The sequence below is a fragment of the Vulpes lagopus genome, chromosome 7 (genome assembly GCF_018345385.1).
Source record: "Vulpes lagopus strain Blue_001 chromosome 7, ASM1834538v1, whole genome shotgun sequence".
Lineage (NCBI taxonomy): Eukaryota > Metazoa > Chordata > Mammalia > Carnivora > Canidae > Vulpes > Vulpes lagopus.
In genome coordinates, this window is record NC_054830.1 from 81,805,704 (window position 1) to 81,823,989 (window position 18,286).

An 18,286-nucleotide genomic window follows, 5' to 3' on the forward strand; every position below is an offset into this window, starting at 1 on the left:
CTACTTTAGTGCTGGGACTCCCCATAGGAAGTAGAAATGATGGCAGGCAGGGGAGGCAGTAGGCTCCACCTTGTGCCAAGCCTGTCAGCTACAGTGGTCACAGCCTTGAGCCTTTTGGCAGGAAAGCTTGGGGCAGCTCCTGTAGAGGAGAAGCAGCACTCATCCCTGTTCCTCAGGGTAGCTGGGGAGCCAGGAACAGTCGAGAAGCCCCTTTCCAGTATCTTCTTGGTACATTCTCATCCCTAGACGAATCTGGAGAAGAACAGGTGACGGGAGGAGGTGGTGGTGGGCTGGCCCTAGTCAAAGCTTTGACCACTCTGGGCAGGGGCAGCTCCTGGTCAGAAAATGAGGCTCAGCTCCAGAAAAGATGCCTGGGAAAGATGGGAGGCCCAGAGGGTCATAGTGTTCCCTCTGGTGTTCCAGGCAGGTGGTCATCCAAGCACACCAGGAACAGCTGGATAGAATGGCAGAACTGGGCTTCAAGGAGGAGACCCTGCTGAGCCAGCTGGCTCTTAATGTAAGTGGTTTTGGCTAGACACTTGGGGGCTCTTGGGAATTAGCCCAAGGTAGTCTGCTGGCCATCCTTGTTTGCTGTGTTTGTGTTTGAAGTAAGGTCTGCCATCGTACTCTAAGAGAACTTGGGGCTCCTCTTACCATTCCTCTGATATAGCTCAAGCAGGTGCAAGGATAGGTGGGAGATGGTGCTGCACTTCCCATTTTCAGGCTAAAATGTTTCCATCCTTTGCCATTCCGCCTTTTTATTTGGCTTGCTGGAGCCCCTCCCTGTGATGGTAAGTGACATGCCACATGCAGACCAGAGGTACTTTTTTTTTTAAGTAGGCCTCATGCCCAGTGTGAAGCCCAATGCAGGGCTTGAACTCAGGATCCTGAGGTCAAGACTTGAGCTGAGATCAAGAGTTGGACACGTAACTGAGCCGCCCAGGCACCCCTAACTAGAAGCACTTTTACAAAAAACCCCCTCTGCCCTGAAAAATACCTATCTACATAGAAGTTTCTAAAATGCAGGGGTAAGTGGCTGGCTCAGTCTGAAGTGTGTGACTCTTGATCTTGAGGTTGTAGGTTTGAGCCCCACATTGGGTTTAGAGAATAAAGAAAGATAAAATCTTTTTTTTTTTTTTAAGTTTTTCAAATGCAGAGAAATGAGCCTTACTCTGTGCCACAGTGATTATCCTGCAGACTTTCCACCTGAAGGAAGGGCCTAGGCTCTCAAAGTTTCCTGCAAGAAAAGGGACTAGAAAAGCAGATCCTTGCCAGAAAAAGCCAGCAAAAGCAAAAGTCCGTATTTGTCCTTTGTTTCCTTTCTCAGGATTTTGAAGATTTTGTGACCCAGCTGGATGAAATCCTGGCTCTGAAATCCAAGTGCATCCAGAGTCTGAGGAGCCAGCTTCAGCTGTACCTGACCTGCCACAAGCCGACCACAGTCCCTGAGAGGACAGTGGTGTCTTAGAACAAGATCTAGTATGAGGTGATGGGGGCAGCTCAGGAACTTGTACTGAATTCCCAGGCGCTGGCTGGTCCTTCCTACAAATCCTAGAACCCACTCCGCAGTCCTGCCTGCTAGCCTCTCTCCCCACCCCAGCCACACATGGCCTTGACTAGGCCCCAGCACAATTCCAAGCACAGGAGTATCTGGAAGGAAGGACAGAGCAGGCTAAAAAAACTTAATATGCCCCTTCTAAACCCTTAATATGGGGCTAGAAGAGTATTTTGTCTGGGTGGGGAAACACACTTGGGTCTGATAACCTCGTGGATGTGTCTAAATCTGAGGATCAAAGGATGGGGGGTAGGTCAGTGGTAACCTAGAGGTCAGAGGTAACAAGCTGGGGAAGCAAAAGTGAACTCAGGGGCTTTGTTAGCTGAATACTATTCTTCAAGACTTGGCCAAAAACTAGTAAAACACTTGAGGCAGAGCTCACCCTGCCCCATTAGCTCCTGAAGACTGGTGGGACAGGCTTCATGTCCCCAGTTCCCCTCCCTTCCTGCAATTCAGAGACAGAAGCGAGTGCTCACATCACTACATTACTCTCTTAATAGCACTCATGCTTCTGTAGCAGTTCCTGGCTCACCTGTCACGCCCTTTCATGGCAAAGGTGAAGAAGTGGGGGATCTTGGGCAGGGCTATCTCCTCGGACCTTACCTTTTATCCAGCATCATCCTGGTTGTGCAGTCCCTCTGAAGGGCCTGTGTTCAGTAGTATCTTGGCACTGAGTGCTCTAGTCAACAGTCCAAGACTCTGAGGTTGCATTTTTATACACACACCCCTTCAACATGAGTTCTGCCTGCTGTGTATCTTCATCGGGAAGCTCAAGACAAATAGAAAGTGGTCTGTCACTAGGGCCACTTTGGGTCAGATAAGATGCATATGTCACAGCCTTGGCCCTGATGCCCACTGTAATGTGTGAAGCTTCAGTTTCTTACAGGGAAAGGATACCTTTTTAAGGTTTTAAAAAGAGGGCTTAATTTAAAAAGGTAGGAGAAGGGCCAACTGGCTTTCTCAGCCTGCCAATCCTGCCACCCTTTGCCTGATCTGAGCACTAGAGGGCGGCCTTTTCCCAGTTTCCTGGCCCAAAAGTTCTGCATTCTCCTTACCCGATCACTAGAGTTAGAGACCCACTCCCAGCCAAGAGCACTGGAGGGACTGTGGGATGGCATTAAGCATAAGGACAAGAAACTTCAGGGAGGACTCTGGACTCTAATTCTCAGCTACAGCAGCAGCACTGAGAGCTAGTGAAGCAGTCTGAATCCAGCCCTGACTGTGGCACACAGCACATAAATGCCTGATGGGTCTCAGGGGAAAAGGAACTTCCTCATTTCTGAATAATTGCCCCAAAGGCCCAGCCTGTTTCACCTCCAGTTAGTCTGGCAGGAAGGCTTGTCCTTGGTTCCAGAGACTGAGTTAGGTCAGGTTTTTAACAAATCCTCATTTGGGCCTGCTCTGCAAACCAAAAGCCAGGGCTGACTGCAGGGCCAGCTCTTGGGTCCCACTGACCTAAGAGTGAGAAGAAAGTACTAAAAAGACAGAAAATGGTTAGTACCTGTTTTCATCCCCAGCAAATGGAAGCAGGAATTCCTTCCCCACCCACCCCACCCCCTCAATAAAATAGCACTTGGCAATAAAATTATCACAGCAGGACATACCTTTTAGATTTTTATTAGTAGTTTTCTGAAGAATCAAAATAGTTAGCAAATTACTTTAGATTCATCAAGACTGTATATCCTTTGTATTTAGATCTTTAATGATGTACAACAGAATATAAAACAAATGAAAGAGACTGATTTCTATGACTAGGTGTTACTCGTGTCATCCTAGAGCAAGGGGCTGGGGGGAGAGGCCGTTCTCCAAGGAGAACCGAGGTGGAGCTAGTGCTGGGCTACTGTACTGCAGCCTGTTTCTCCCCCACTCTGTGCTGGGAAGGGGCCAATGATTTCTTAAACTGACGACAGTTTCTAGAGCAGGGGGCTCTAAAATCCTGGGTAGCAGAAGACTGTGGTCCAAACCAAGCCAAAAGAAACAGGCTGGGGCAGGGAAGCATGGTAACTGCCTGGCAAAAGAGGCAAACTCAGCGCCCCACGTGGAAAGGGCATTCTTTGCACCTCAGAGACGTTGCAGAACCAGTGTTAACACTAAGAGACTTTGTTAAGAAAAAAAAACCCTGGAAGAACCTTTCAATTGCACTCAACATGGATTAAGAGTTCAGTCCACCGGTGCAGGGGAGGGAAGCATCTAGCCCTAAAGCAGCACTGAGTCTGGCCCTCCCACCCCTTCTCCCTGCCTCCTTTTGGCAGCTGGGCCAGGTTTCAGCTGAGGACGTACAGACTCCAGAAGGACCAGGGAGGTTTCTCTGGAGGGCCAAGGTGGGAAGGACACTTCTCAAAATACAAACATGTTTAATATGGAAGGAGCCAGGGCAGTGCTAGAGGCATTCACATGCCCCAATCTTTCCTACTTTCTCCCCAGCTCAGAGACTGGCAAGCACAGTCTCCACACCTGACCTTCCACCCCCAGAAGAAAATCGGGAAGTGTGCCCCACTCTCCTTCCCTACACGTGGGCTCCTCAGCGCCTCCTGCAGGGGTGGTTCCATGGCAGGGCCTATGCAGCCTGGTCTCAGCTGGCTCCTGCCCGAGCCATGAGGTCTTCGAGAGCATTGTCCTGGTCATTGTTGTGTAGTAGCAGAACTTCCTTAATGTCTTTCAGTTCAAAGCCCATTTCCTTAAATTTGCTCATTAACTGAAGAAACTCCATCATCTAAGGGATAGAAGAGAATAAAGATTGAAGAAAGGGGTCTGGCCACAAAGCAGGGTGGAGGAATGTCCATATAGGGGGCTGCTTGGGAGGAATCTGCATCTTTTGCCAGAGCCTCCTGAGTCTCTCTGAGGTCTCCCAGCAAGCAGAGGGTGGCTGTGGAGGAAGCCAAGGCAGACTAGTTGATGGTATAACTCATCCTTCAGAAACTATGCCCAGTTCCAAATCCTGCTGACTTATGGGTCCCACTAACCAAAATCCATACTCACACCAAGGCAGGATACTGAACCCAGAAACAGCTGCTCTCCAGGGAGCAGGCTAGGCAAAGAGACTAGCGATCTCCCCAGTCATCCAAAAGTCTAGCTTTTTGCCCAGGTCATTTCCATTTTCCCTTCCCTTTCCTTTCCCTGGGACTCTAGACAGTCTTCAACCCAGTGCTTCGTCAAACGTAACAACCCAAACTAGCTGAATGCCTATCTGGACACTTGAGAGAAAATGCATTCTACTTCTGCCTGGAGTCACTGGTAGGGAAAGAGGGTTCTTGGCCAGAGCAAAACTACTTTGTCCCTCCTTTCCAGAGGGTTCCTATAAAACACAAAAGGTCCTACCTTTTCCTCTGAACACTGGTGCATTTCCAGAGCTTCTTCCACTAAAAGAGGGTCGAAGCCCTTTTCACAGAGCTGTCCGTGTGCAAAGAGATAGTCGAGAATCTTAAGAAAAGAAAAGGAGGTTTGAGGATCTATTACCACTCTTTTCGGTGCTTCCCAAGAGTCTTACACAAGCCAGCAAGTGTGATGTCTGCTCCCCACCTCGCTATTAGATTCTGGATAGGACTTGATTTTCTACTGTGAACTGCATCTAACACAACAGGACCTCAGTGACTATTTGCTGAATAGGTAGGCACACCCTTCTAAACATGAGCAGTCATTTTTCAAAGGAATTCCTGTCACAACTGACTCCCGTCTCCCATAATGTCAACTCCACAGCCTGGGCAGGATATTCTAACAAAAAGGCCACGTCAGAAATGGCCCCAAGGTTTAGGACTCCAGTACCCTATTTTGGAACACTCTGGGGCAGCTATGACAAGATAAACGTTTCTAGGAGACATCTGACCATACCTCAAGCCTGGTGTGCCCTCTCAGGAGGGGTAGAGAACAGTCCAATGGCTCAAATACTCCCAGGGCTTTTCTCCAGCCTAGGTCCCAGAGCAGCCCCTTAAGTAGAAGCACTATGCTGAGGGTGTGAGTTTCCCCGGACAAATTGCCGAGTCATGCCAACTCACAACGCTGGGGCTGAGTGTGATAGGGCTCTAGGATACAAGCAGGACACTGTTCTAGGACCTCTCTCCAGGCTGATCCCACCATCACCAACCAGCCAACCAACCACTCACCTGCTCAATATTCTCTCCTTTCTTCTTCATGGCTCTCAGGACACACTCATATGAGTAGCCCATGTTGACCACTGTCTCCACACACTGCCGCTCACTGGGGGACAGTGTTTGCAGTTCTGAATAGGCCTGGGGACAGCTGGGAGCATTGGGCACTTGTGACATTGAGAAATTAGGAGGTGTGACCTGGTGGTGGAGAAACAAGAGGATCAGGCAGGAAGAAAGAAGACTGAGGTCCCAGAAGACAGGTCACTGAAGTAGCCCAGTCCAGGGGCTTGCCATTTCTGACACTAAACTCCTAAACACTCTGCCTGCAAGAAAGAGCCAGGTTGCTGGCCAGACGTCCTGGAGAACAGTAAGGTAACACCACACAAGGGAAAGAAAAACTGGGAAGACACCTGAAATTGTGACTGCCCTCTGGGCTCCTCCCAGAGTGAGAAAATACCACAAGAGCAACATGCTCTTCTGTGTTCAAATCCCTTGGGCTTGAATGAGAGAAGTTCTGAGGCTGCCCATGGGACTAATGGCAAGACGGCTGCTATGATTTCTCTCCAGGGCTCCATTATCCCTTTCTCAGGCTGTTGTATGTCAGAGTCCTAAAAAGATCATTCACCTCAGACAACCCTAACTCTGGGGCTGACTCTCTCCCAACAATGTCTCTATTCCTGCTCCTATCCCTGAGCTGGGCAGAGACTGCACGTACCGCACGTTCCCCTGCATGGCCGGCTCAGGGGCTCAGGGCTTCGAGGGCACTCCACCTCTGCCCCACACCATGAGCTACAAGGATCCAGTTCCCTGCCACAGCTGCCATACTACAGAGCCAAGACTGAGGGACTATTAGTCACACCAGGCTGGGCCTTCAAGGAAGGAAATGTGACTCCAGGACCCTGCCTATGGGGCAGTCATAGGCAGCTGCTCCCTGCCATCGGACCCTATTAACCTCAGTTTGATTGGTGGGTAGAATCCCATGACTCTGCCCACCACTTCTGATAATGACTCAGACCCAAGGCCTGAAGGCCCCTCATTCTCAGGCCAAAGGAACAAACCAACATGAACAAGGTCACAGCTGTTTTATTTAGTTTGTCCTAGCTCCCAAGAACCAGGAAAAGCATTTCTTTCAACAGAATTTTACTTCCTTTGTGGGGAGTGGGGGTGGGCAAGCAGCACAGACTCCTGGTCTCAGAAAGACACTCAAAATGATATAGCTATGACCAGATACTTTCTTCTAAGTCAGCTGGGAAAAGTCAAGACTACAGGCCTCAAAGCCCATTGTCTCCTCCTCCCTACCTCACACACAGCACCCCTGGCAGCCCAGTCAAAGGGCTCAGTCATTAACTCGTAAGAGTCACAACAAGGACAGCGACTGGATCACACCAGCCTCTCTTCAGGGGCAGAGTCTACCTGGACTTGAGAATACCAACAGCCAAATAGGGTTTGTTCATTTTGCGGACACAGTACTCACCACGTCACAGTATGTTAATGTGAACTCCCAGGGGTTAGTTACCATGTCACATGTATTTCTGAATTCCCAGGGCCTAGCTTTAGGCTTGGCATTCACAGGGCCCTACTCATCAGTTGTAGAATAAATGGAGGTCTATTAGGATTTCAAAGAGGGAATTTAACACAGCAAAGTGACCCTGATTCTCCTTCCCCAAAGCCCACTGAAATAATAAAACAAAACTATTAATATTTAAGGTCAAAGAAAGAGGGAACAGCAGTGGACAATATATTTCAATGAAATTTTAGAACTTGGAATGCTAATGGAGCCATGGTAACTAAGCAGAAGCAATGAAGTTATAAATACGTGGGAGAAAGGAGAGTCAGTTCATTAGTTCCTCAAACTCCTGAGAGGGCTGCGCTTCAGCATTTGGGAGGAGCAGGTACTGTTGGAATAAAGCAAGGGCACAAAGCAAGTGATCAGAGCAATAAAACCCTTAGGCACGTCCCCTTCTCCCCCAATCCTCTTCAGGAGGTAGGTAGAAGGTTCAGTCTCTAGGACTAAAATAAGGACACAAGGCACAGCACAGCGCATGGCAGAGTAAGGTGTAAAAACCAAAAGGATATTTAAGTAAAAGTCTACACACTACCCTTCCCCAGCCTTCCTTAACCCTCAAGGAGAATTCTCAGGTGTAACTGTAAGCTCTCAAAATGTTCCATGTGTTGACATTTTGCAGTCCCCCAAAGCCTACTAACCAACCTACAGGAAAGCTTAATGACTGGCAAACACACCCCAACACATACAGTCCCTGCATCGTTAATTTAAGTGCCTCACTCTTAAATGTGAACACAAAGCCAGAGACACCAAACCAAAAGAGGGAAAAAACAAAGCAGTTGGAAACTTAAAATATGATAGAGTAAAATTTTATTTAAAAGGCTGAAATTTAATCTAGAGAAAGAGAAGGGCAGCCCAGGTGACTCAGCGGTTTAGCACTGCCTTCGGCCTGGGGATGTGATCCTAGAGTCCCAGGATTGAGTCCTGCGGGTTCCCTGCATGGAGCCTGCTTCTCCCTCTGCCTGTGTCCCTGCCTCTCTGTGTGTGTCTCTCATGAATAAATGAATAAAATCTTTTTTTTTTTTTTTAAAGGCTGAAATTTGGGATGCCTGAATGGCTCAGTGGTTGAGCATCTGCCTTTGGCTCAGGGTTCCTGGGATCAAGTCCTGTATCGGGATCCCCACAGGAAGCCTGCTTCTCCCTCTACCTATGTCTCTGCCTCTGTCTCTCATGAATTAAAAAAAAAAAAAAGAAAAAAAGGCTGAGATTAAAAAAAAAAAAAAAATTATGATAGTCAAGGATATATCCAGAAAGTAAAACATAAAGACAAAGAGGGGGCACCTGGCTAAGTCAGTAGAGCATGTGACTCTTAATCTTAGGGTCAGGAGTTTGAGCATCACGGGTTTAGAGATGACTTTAAAAAATAAAAATTTTTTAGGGATCCCTGGGTGGCGCAGTGGTTTGGCACTTGCCTTTGGCCCAGGGCGCGATCCTGGAGACCCGGGATCGAATCCCACATCAGGCTCCCGGTGCATGGAGCCTGTTTCTCCCTCTGCCTATGTCTCTGCCTCTCTCTCTGTCTCTCTGTGACTATCATAAATAAATAAAAATTAAAAAAAAAAAAATTTTTTTAAATTCTCTTAAAAAAAGTAAGACAGAGATAGGAAAAAATATAGAAAAGGATAGCAGGGATCCCTGGGTGGCGCAACGGTTTGGCGCCTGCCTTTGGCCCAGGGCGCGATCCTGGAGACCCGGAATCGAATCCCACATCGGGCTCCCGGTGCATGGAGCCTGCTTCTCTCTCTGCCTCTCTCTCTCTCTCTCTCTCTCTCTCTCTGTGACTATCATAAATAAAAAAAAAAAAAAAAAAGAAAAGGATAGCAAATTATAACAGTCAAGGAGGTCCCACATCCAGTTATAGGAATTCCAGAAAAGGAAAAAACAAAATATGAAAAACATCTCAGATTTTAATTTTTTTTTTTTTTAAGATTTTGTTTATTCATGGGAGACTCAAAGAGAGAAACAGACTTCTTGCAAGGAGCCCGATGTGGGACTCAATCCTGGACCCTGGGATCATGCCCAGAGCAGAAGACAGGCACTCAACTGCTGAGCCACCCAGGCATCCCACATCTCACAGCCTGTTTGAAAGGATCCAGGAGGGCCAAGCATTATCAATGAACAAAGCATGGCACACCATGAATAAACGTAAAAATCTCCAGAAATGAAGATCTCAAAAGCTATGGCAGGGTGGTGCACTCTAAAGTGGAAGAACACAGAAAAGCACAGGAATGCTAAAAATCAGGGGAGTTTATACTTCATTAAAAAAAGTTTAAGGGTGGGCAGTCCCGGTGGCTTAGCGGTTTAGCGCCACCTCCGGCCTAGGGCCTGATCCTGGAGACGCCGGACCGGATCGAGTCACACGTCAGACTCCCTGCATGGAGCCTGCTTCTCCCTCTCTGCCTCTCTCCCTCTCTCAATTTCTCTCTCTCTCTCATGAATAAATAAAATCTTAAAGAAAAAAAAGTTTAAGGGCATCTGGGTGGCGCAGGTGTTAAGTGACCAATTAATTCTTGGTTTCAGCTCAGGTCCTGATCTCAGGGTCGTGAAATGGAGCCCCACATCAGGCTCTGTGCTCAGCACAGAGTGGGAATCTTCCTTTCCCCACTCACTCACTCTCTCTAAAATAATCTTTTTAAAAAAAGGGGGGGGGGTTAAAGATTTTATTCATTTATTTGAGGATGAGCGAGAGATCAAGCACAAGGGAAAGGGAGAGGGAGAAGCGAACTCCGCTTCTGAGCAGGGAGCCTCCCTCCTGAGCAAGGAGCCCAACATGGGCCTTTTAAATATGACTCAATTGGGCACCTGGCTAGCTCAGTCAGAAGAGCATGCGACTCTTGATCTTGGGGTCATGACTTCAAGTCCCACACTGAGTGCAGAGATTACTTAAATACATAAAATTTTTAAAACAAATAAGTGAGCCTGAGTGGCTCAGCTGGTTAAGCGTCTGACTCTTGGTTTCAGCTCAGTCAGGATCTCAGGATTGTGAGATTGAGCCCTGTGTCGAGGTTGGGCTCTGCACTCAGTGATGAGTCTTCTCGAGATTCTTTCCCCTCCCTCTCCACTCTTCTGCTACTCCCCCTGTTCATTCTCATGTTCTCTCTCAAATAAATAAAATCTTTTTTAAGAAATAAATGTGATGATTCAAATGTGCTTGTATTACTTTGATAAAAAAAATTTCATTTTAAAAATCTAGAGATAAAAAAAAAATCTAGAGATAGAGGCCTTGTAAGAATTAAATCAATGGTAACAGAAGAAAAGATAAACAGATTTGAACACCTAAAAGCTGAGAGTCTATATGTCAAAAATTATTTAAAATATACTTTCAAAGCAAACTGGCACTATTGTAATGCTTATTTAAAATTAGTAAATACATAACTCAGAGGTATAAGGAAAGAGCGGAAGTATTTTGCTGAAACAACTGTGGAAGAGTAAGGAATGTTTCCATATCTGGAGAAAGAGAACCCAATAGCAAAATGAGCCTAACCAATAAGCAGAGCAAGGCCCACAAAAGGCTGACATGTAGTGGGAAAAGACAGGCTAGGGCTAGGGCAAGCAGTTCTATGCTGGTCTCAGAAGGGCACATTACAAGATGATGCTTCTCAAAATGATCACATGGACTTCTTAACTTCTAACACTAGTTTATATAAACAGTAAAACATAAAATCAGAATCTGAAGAGTGAGACCCACACATTGGGCCTGAAACAGCGAACAAGAACCAAACTCCAGGACCACTTCCCTCAGAGTTCCTTCATAAAGGGTGTATGCAGCCCAGTTGACCACCACTCCACTCTGCTCACCCTGAAGTCACAAACTATCCTGAAGAGAAGTGCTTTGTTCACTGGGAAAGGTTCTCAGTGTGAGCCTCAGAGACTAAGACAGATAGAAGAAAACCAGGCTTTGCTTCTTGGGGATAAGGGTCATAACTTTCTTAGAAAAACACCAGGGCAAAAAAAAAAAAAAAAAACACCAGAACTTCAGTTCTATTTGCCCCTTGAAGACAGAAAGTCCCCAAGCCAGCAAGAAACCACCACCCCCCAACCTTACCCTGAAATGAATGGACCCAAAAGAAACTCCACAATCAGATCAGAGAGTGACAGGTGTTCTGGTTTGATTAGTTCATCAGCTTTGGCCTCTTAATGGTCACTGTAATTTTAAAGGAGATTTGAGGCTGAGGATGTTCCCCAGAGTGCTTTTGATTTCTCTAAACCATACAATGAGTCATGAAGAGTATCCTACTGACCAGGAAGTAGGAGGGTGAAGTACATTACTAAGAGATAACACCAGAGTGTTCTGCACAGTCAAGTTTATCTAGGACAAGGTCTACAAAAGTTTATAAACAGCAGAGAGCTCTTTGACAATGCAAGCACTCACACAGAGAGACAATTACTTACCAAGAATGCTACTCTTGGGACTTTGCACTTACTTTAAAGTAGGCCATGGCTCATCTATCGGCTTACCAAGGTCTCTGACAGATATCCCACCAATACAACCAGGCTCCTCTCTGGCTCTAAATGGCCTCTTGATATGCCGTCATGTTAAAAATCTGTGAACTGGTATAGCAAAAAGTTCCTGGACTTCTATGATTTCTATTCTAGAATGCAGTAACATACTGTTCTGTGCTGCTGAAACCACATCAGGAGCTAAGACTACACTTTATGACAAATAAAGGAACCACACTGCACCTGCAACCTTTTTGTGTGCCAAAATCAGATTTTCTTCAGGGTAATAACAAGTTGCAATTTTTGTTATCCATCTTTCAACACTAACTCAAATTCCAACCTTCTCTTCTCCCTCTCTTTGGAGAAAACTGCACAACTCTTAATAGTGAGCAAAAAAGGAATTGTAGAATTAATATCTGCAAGTTTAAAAGTGACAAATTTCTACCTTTTGCTCAGACTTCCAATATAAATGATCTCCCAGCTACTAAGGCACCACATGTTCTGATGAAAAACACAGGTAAATCATTGTACACACAAGAACCAACTTCAGGGCAGAATAAGATGGGAGAGCAGAAAGCAGAGAAAATATAATGAGGAGTGCCAAGCAACCTTCAAAAAACGAATAAAGTAGGAAAAAGTAAATAAAAAATTACAAAGAAAGCCTTTAAAAACAAAGGCAGCAGAGAAAAGAACAAAGTGATTAGGCAGAAAGACTCCATTAACACATAATATACATTTATCTTTTTGAAGGAAAGACCAAAAAGATTCAGGTAGGAAAATAAGCAAACATAACCAGGCTAAGTGCAAAGCTAACAGTCCTTTGTCCTCAGGAAAATAACCAGAACATACATAAACAAGGTCAATAAAGCCATGTCCCTTCTCCCTCTGCCTGTGTCTCTGCTTCTCTCTCTCTCACTGTGTGCCTATCATAAATAAATAAAAAAAAATTAAAAAAAAAAAAAAATTTAAAAAAAAGGGATCCCTGGGTGGCGCAGCGGTTTAGCGCCTGCCTTTGGCCCAGGGCGCGATCCTGGAGACCTGGGATCGAATCCCACATCGGGCTCCCGGTGCATGGAGCCTGCTTCTCCCTCTGCCTGTGTCTCTGCTTCTCTCTCTCTCACTGTGTGCCTATCATAAATAAATAAAAAAAATTTAAAAAAAAAAAATTTATAAAAATAAAGCCATGTCCCCATTTTGCCCTAAATTTTGAAAAGAAGAATGTGAGGTAGCAAATGTTACCCAGAATTTAGAAATCTTTAGAGCTCTAAATCAGAGGGATTTAAAAGGCTTACCGTGGGACCTGTATTTGGAGGTGATGATTCTTCTGTGCACACAGACAAGACAGAGAGGGAAGGCATCTGGGAGATCAGATCTGAGGGATTCAGGGTTGGCACCTCTGTGCCACTGTCCAAGTTCAAAGCTGAAAGCCCAAGAGTATGATGCCCATTGAGCTCACTGGCACTGCTTTGGGTGGAAGGCTTCAGGGAATTCCGGAAGGTGCCATTGCGGAGGCAGGATGTGCTATGGAAAGTGCTTGCCAGCTTGGCTGTCTTCTGATTGCTGTCATCAGAGTCAAGTTTGGGGAAGGACAGAGATTTGATATTGCTTACTGCAGGAATGGGGGGGAGGGACACTTTAGAAGACAGAGACATCTTTTCACAGTTGCCCAACTGTGGTAAGGTTATAAAGCCATTAGGTTTGTGAAGAGGCTTGATATCCAAGGTCGCCCGCTCCAGGGATGCCAGGACCTCCTCATCCTGTAACACAGATCCAGAGCCGTCTCTGGGCAAATTATTGTCTAATAACTGAGCCATAATGGGTCCAGTGGTTCCTACCAGAATGTTTCTCAGCTCTTCCTTCTCATCAATAGTTTTTAACTCCAGATTATCAAATGGGTCTTCTTCACACTCAAAGTCAGCAGGATTGAAATCTGCCTTTGTGTGGGGTGGGCTGAGAACTTTCTGTTTCATGGCACTGCTGCTGACCCGAGTCGGGGTGAGGATGCTGTTGTGCTGTAAGCTGGCAAGGATGGGGTTAATAGGAGGTGGCTTTGTGGCTGTACTGTGAGTCTTGGAGAAGCTCATTTTGCTATCACCCTCTGGGCCACTCTTAGAATTCACTTTAGCTTCTACTTCCTCAGCCTTGCGTTCTGCTTCCCGCTGGGCTTCTTGGATTTTCTTAATATCTTCAGCCCACTCAATAGTTTTCTTTTCCAAGGAGAAGTCATACTGCAAAGACACAGCACAGAAAGGAGGTGTGAACCCAGGTGGTTTTCCCTCACCGACTCAATTCTTCCAGCGAATTCTTCCTAACACCAGCACAACAGAACCTTGGCAAGGCAGTATTTACGGTGTATGAGATGATCCCCAGTTAGGAAGACCAAGGCTTTCTAAGCTCCTTATATGGTTTAATCAAACTACACTCCCAGATTACTTCCAGAAATGAACTAATCATACATACCAGGCCAAAAGTACCTTGACAACCACTTGCCTTGCTTCTCTTCCCTCCCCTCAGGCCACTTCCCTTTCCAGAATTCTTCACTGGTAAATAAGCAGAGCTCGGCAGCCACCTATAAAGCTTTCCTGATGGCCTTGTCCCTTCCTCTGAAATCCTACATAGCATGTGTGTCTATCAGGTGATGTCAAGCAAAAGTGACCACATGTACATTTACTTAATCTTTAATTTTTTTCTAAACACTTCCCCCCAGCAATATCACAAGCCTCTTGCAGGCAGCCACTGGGCTTTAGATCCTCTCAGGGTCTCTATTATCTAGCACAATGCTGGAGACAGAGCCTATGCTCAATAATAAGAGCCCCTAATATTTAAGAAGCACTTACCAGGTACCAGAAAAGATTCTAAACACTTTTTTGTATTAACTCTCTGGATCTTTTCAACAAAACTCTCTGGATCTTTTCAACAACCCTTTAAAGTAGGTACTGTTGTTACCCTCAATTTACAATAGCCATGCCCAAGGTCATAAAGCTGGTAAGTGGTAGAGCCTAGATGTGAACCCAGGCAGTATAACTAGATCCTATGTTCTTAAACTACTACCTATTAAATTATAATGAACAGATTATACTCTAAATACAGGAAAAGTACTTACTAAGATATATAGATGTCTAGATTCGAAGTAGGATTTTACAGTGCAAACTGCATAAGGATTCACTTCATGGTTGTTGCTTCCTTAACCATACCTTCCCCTATATCACAATTTACAAAAATTTTATTTGGACATTGGAAAATAAATACACCATTTACAAAAAACAAAATTCGGGCAGCCCAGGTGGCTCAGCGGTTTGGCGCCGCCTTCAGCCCAGGGCCTGGTCCTGGAGACCCAGGATGGAGTCCCACGTCGGGCTCCCTGCACGGAGCCTGCTTCTCCCTCTGCCTGTGTCTCTGCCTTTTTCTCTCTCTCTCTCTCTCTCTCTCTGTCTCCCATGAATAAATAAATAAAATCTTTTAAAAAAAAAATTCACCTTGGAGAGGAGAAACAAAACCTGGTGTTCACTCTAAAGTGAACATAGACATAAATAATGTCTATATGCACATTCAAGGCTAAAGAGACAAACAAGAGGGGGATGGGCAGGAAAGAAGCCTACATGCACAGACAAGAATTTTAGAGCACAAGAAACTTTGGTCATTCCCAAGCCTTTCAGCTTCAAACAACACAAGAGAAGCCTGGAAATGCACACATCAAAGTCTGTTCAGCCCCTGAGATGGCTGGCTGGCTCAGTCTGTGGAGCATGCAACTCTTGATCTAAGGGTTGGGAGTTCAAAGCCTCGTGTTGGGCATGGAGCCTCCTTATTAAAAATAACAACAACACCTTTAAAAAAGAAAAAGATGTTGTCTATTTATACCCCTAAGCCAGCTGCTGAACCCCAGAAAGGCCACCTGGGCAATTATGGCACTTCCTTTCTACCACTAATGGGTACAGTGAAAAAACAGCACTGAGCAGACTGCTGCTTCTAACCAGTAGAGGAAATCAATGTTGCATCTGGCTCCTTCCACCAAAAAAAGGCTGTAACCAACTGCCCACCACCTATAAACACAGGTCCCTGAAGTTTAACACTCAAGAACTAGAAAGTTCTTTCCTTTTTTGTAAAACCTTTATTGACTTTTAATTACCAAAGTAATACAGAATACTTGGAACACAGGAAAAAGACAGTAGAAATATTACAGTGAAAAAATAAGAGTGTGGTTTGCATGCACAAATAAGTAACAGCAGCATCTAATATTTATGGCATACCAGGAACCACAGTAAATATTATAAAAGTATTACTTTCTTTAATCCTTATACCAACCTTAAAAGCTAATTATCCCCATTTTATAGATGAGGATATGGTGGCCTGGAGGGCCTAAGAAATATGTACAAGACGACACTGTTATTACATGGCAATTCAAGTTCATGAATGAGTGATACCAGATTCTGCTCTAAACCATGACACTAATGGCCACCACAATTACTATTCAATGAAAGCTATGTAGGCCCTAGGTGCAAGGGATTACTTGTGTGCTTTAATGGCTCACTTGGATGAGTTTTTAGCTGAAAAATCAAGTCTGTACAGTCATGCAAGGGAAAATATGACAAAGGGGGATCCCTGGGTGGCTCAGCGGTTTGGCACCTGCCTTCAGCCCAGGCATGATCCTGGAGTCCCAGGATCAAGTCCCACATCAGTCTCCCTGCATGGAGCCTACTTCTTCCTCTGCCTATGTCTCTGCCCCGCCCCCGCCCCCCACCTCTCTCTCTCTCTGGGTCTATCATGAATAAAAAAATAAAATCTTTAAAAAAAAAAAAAGGAAAATATGACAAAAGTCACAGGAAGCACCAAGGTATCTGTCTGCCCTAGGTCTGACTCTTGTCAACAGAAAGGAGACCAGCACCAATATTACAACCAAATCCCCCATGGAGGCCCAGATACTCAAAGTTTAAAGGTACTATATACAATTAGAAAACAAAAATATTTCAACTGTTCCACACAGGAATGGAGCTCAAATCTCCTGCTTTTTTATTAGTGGGTGCTATGAATATAGTGAGCACAGTACCATGCATTTATTAATGCTTTATGCTGATCAAAAAAATAGAAAATTCCCAGCAAAGAGTAACACAACAATATGGGATTCAAAACAAGTTTTCTGGGGGCACAGCCCATGTGGCTCAGCAGTTTGGTGCCGCCTTTGGTCCAGGGTGTGATCCTGGAGACCCGAGATCAAGTCCCACATCGGGCTCCCTGCATGGAGCCTGCTTCTCCTTCTGCCTGTGTCTCTGCCTTTCTCCCTCTCTCTCTGTGTCTCTCATGAATAAATAGAATATTAAAAAAAAAAAACAAAAAACAAGTGTTCTGGATGAATCAATGAAACACTGAATAAGAGGAGAACTATTAAAAGAAGATGGTTTTTTTAATCCTATTTTTAAAAGTAGTATCCTGCACACAGAGAGGTATTTCCTGACATTTGTATTGCCAATAAAAAAGTCACCAGATAAACAGAACTATGTAAAACTTTATACAGGAAATCTGTGTCTCTCTTGGCCCAATAACCTCTCCATACACAAAAGGGTTATCAATTCAGTATTCAAAATTATATACAATGTTCAACATCATTAGTATAATTAAGAAAATACACACCAAAACCACAGTAAGAGACCATTGCAAAACCCACAAGGATATATATAATCAAAAAGATGGAGGGACCCCTGGGTGGCGCAGCGGTTTGGCACCTGCCTTTGGCCCCGGGTGCGATCCTGGAGACCTGGGATCGAATCCCACATCGGGCTCCTGGTGCATGGAGCCTGCTTCTCCCTCTGCCTGTGTCTCTGCCTCTCTCACTCTCTCTCTCTCTCTCTCTCTCTCTGTGTGACTATCATAAATAAATAAAAATTAAAAAAAAAAAAAGATGGATAAGAAGAGTTGGCAAGGATGTGGATAAATTGTAACCCTCATGCACTGTGGGTAAGACTCTAAAATGGCAGCCACTTTGGAAAACAGTGTAGTGGTTCCCCTTTTGGAAAGGTTAAACACAGTTACCATAGGACAACCCGGCAATTCTACTTACGTACCCAAGAAAATTGAAAGCATACATCCTCACAAAAACCTATATTCATACTTTTACACCAGCATTATTCATAATAAAAAGTGGAAACCACCAAAATGTCCATCAATTGATAAATGGAAAAACCAAATGTAGTGTATCCATACAATGGAACATTAATCCATAAAAGGAATGACATACCAATACTTCATTCATACAACATGGATAAACCTTGAAAACAATATGCTAAGTGAAATGAGTCAGTCACAAAAGACTATCTATTGTATTATTTCATTTACATGACATGTCCAAAATAGCCATATCCACAGGGACAAAGTAGATTAGCAGTTGCCAGGGGCTAGGGGCAGAGAGGGACATATGGAGTAAATGCTAACGGGCACTGCATTGCTTTTGGGGATGACAACACTACTCAGGAATTACACAGAAATGATGGTTATATTATACACTTTGAATATACTAAAGACCACTTATGTGGAAACCTAAAAAGGTGAATTTCAATGTATGTGAATTATATCTAAATAAATTTATTATTTTTAAAAACAAAACTGAACTTCTCCCATTTGATTACCCACTGCATACAGACTAGAAGATAA

General features: G+C 44.8%; 2 protein-coding genes across 7 annotated transcripts in view; one reads left to right on the plus strand and one right to left on the minus strand.

Annotated features, from left to right (window-relative positions):
• Positions 1-3,030, plus strand: part of KIF24 (kinesin family member 24) — a 79,651-nt gene extending 76,621 nt beyond the window's left edge. For both annotated transcript variants that reach the window (XM_041763422.1, XM_041763423.1), the window contains exons 12-13: positions 424-517; positions 1,328-3,030. In XM_041763422.1, coding sequence (XP_041619356.1) covers positions 424-517; positions 1,328-1,468 — 235 coding nt within the window. In that variant the 3' untranslated portion in view covers positions 1,469-3,030. The remainder of the gene's footprint in view (positions 1-423; positions 518-1,327) is intronic.
• Positions 3,031-3,156: 126 nt separating this feature from the next.
• Positions 3,157-18,286, minus strand: part of UBAP1 (ubiquitin associated protein 1) — a 61,812-nt gene continuing 46,682 nt past the window's right edge. For all 5 annotated transcript variants that reach the window (XM_041763429.1, XM_041763424.1, XM_041763427.1 and 2 more), the window contains 4 exons: positions 12,937-13,872; positions 5,656-5,838; positions 4,874-4,975; positions 3,157-4,268 (listed from right to left, as the gene is read on the minus strand). In XM_041763429.1, the coding sequence (XP_041619363.1) occupies positions 4,128-4,268; positions 4,874-4,975; positions 5,656-5,838; positions 12,937-13,872 (1,362 nt within the window). In that variant the 3' untranslated portion in view covers positions 3,157-4,127. The remainder of the gene's footprint in view (positions 4,269-4,873; positions 4,976-5,655; positions 5,839-12,936; positions 13,873-18,286) is intronic.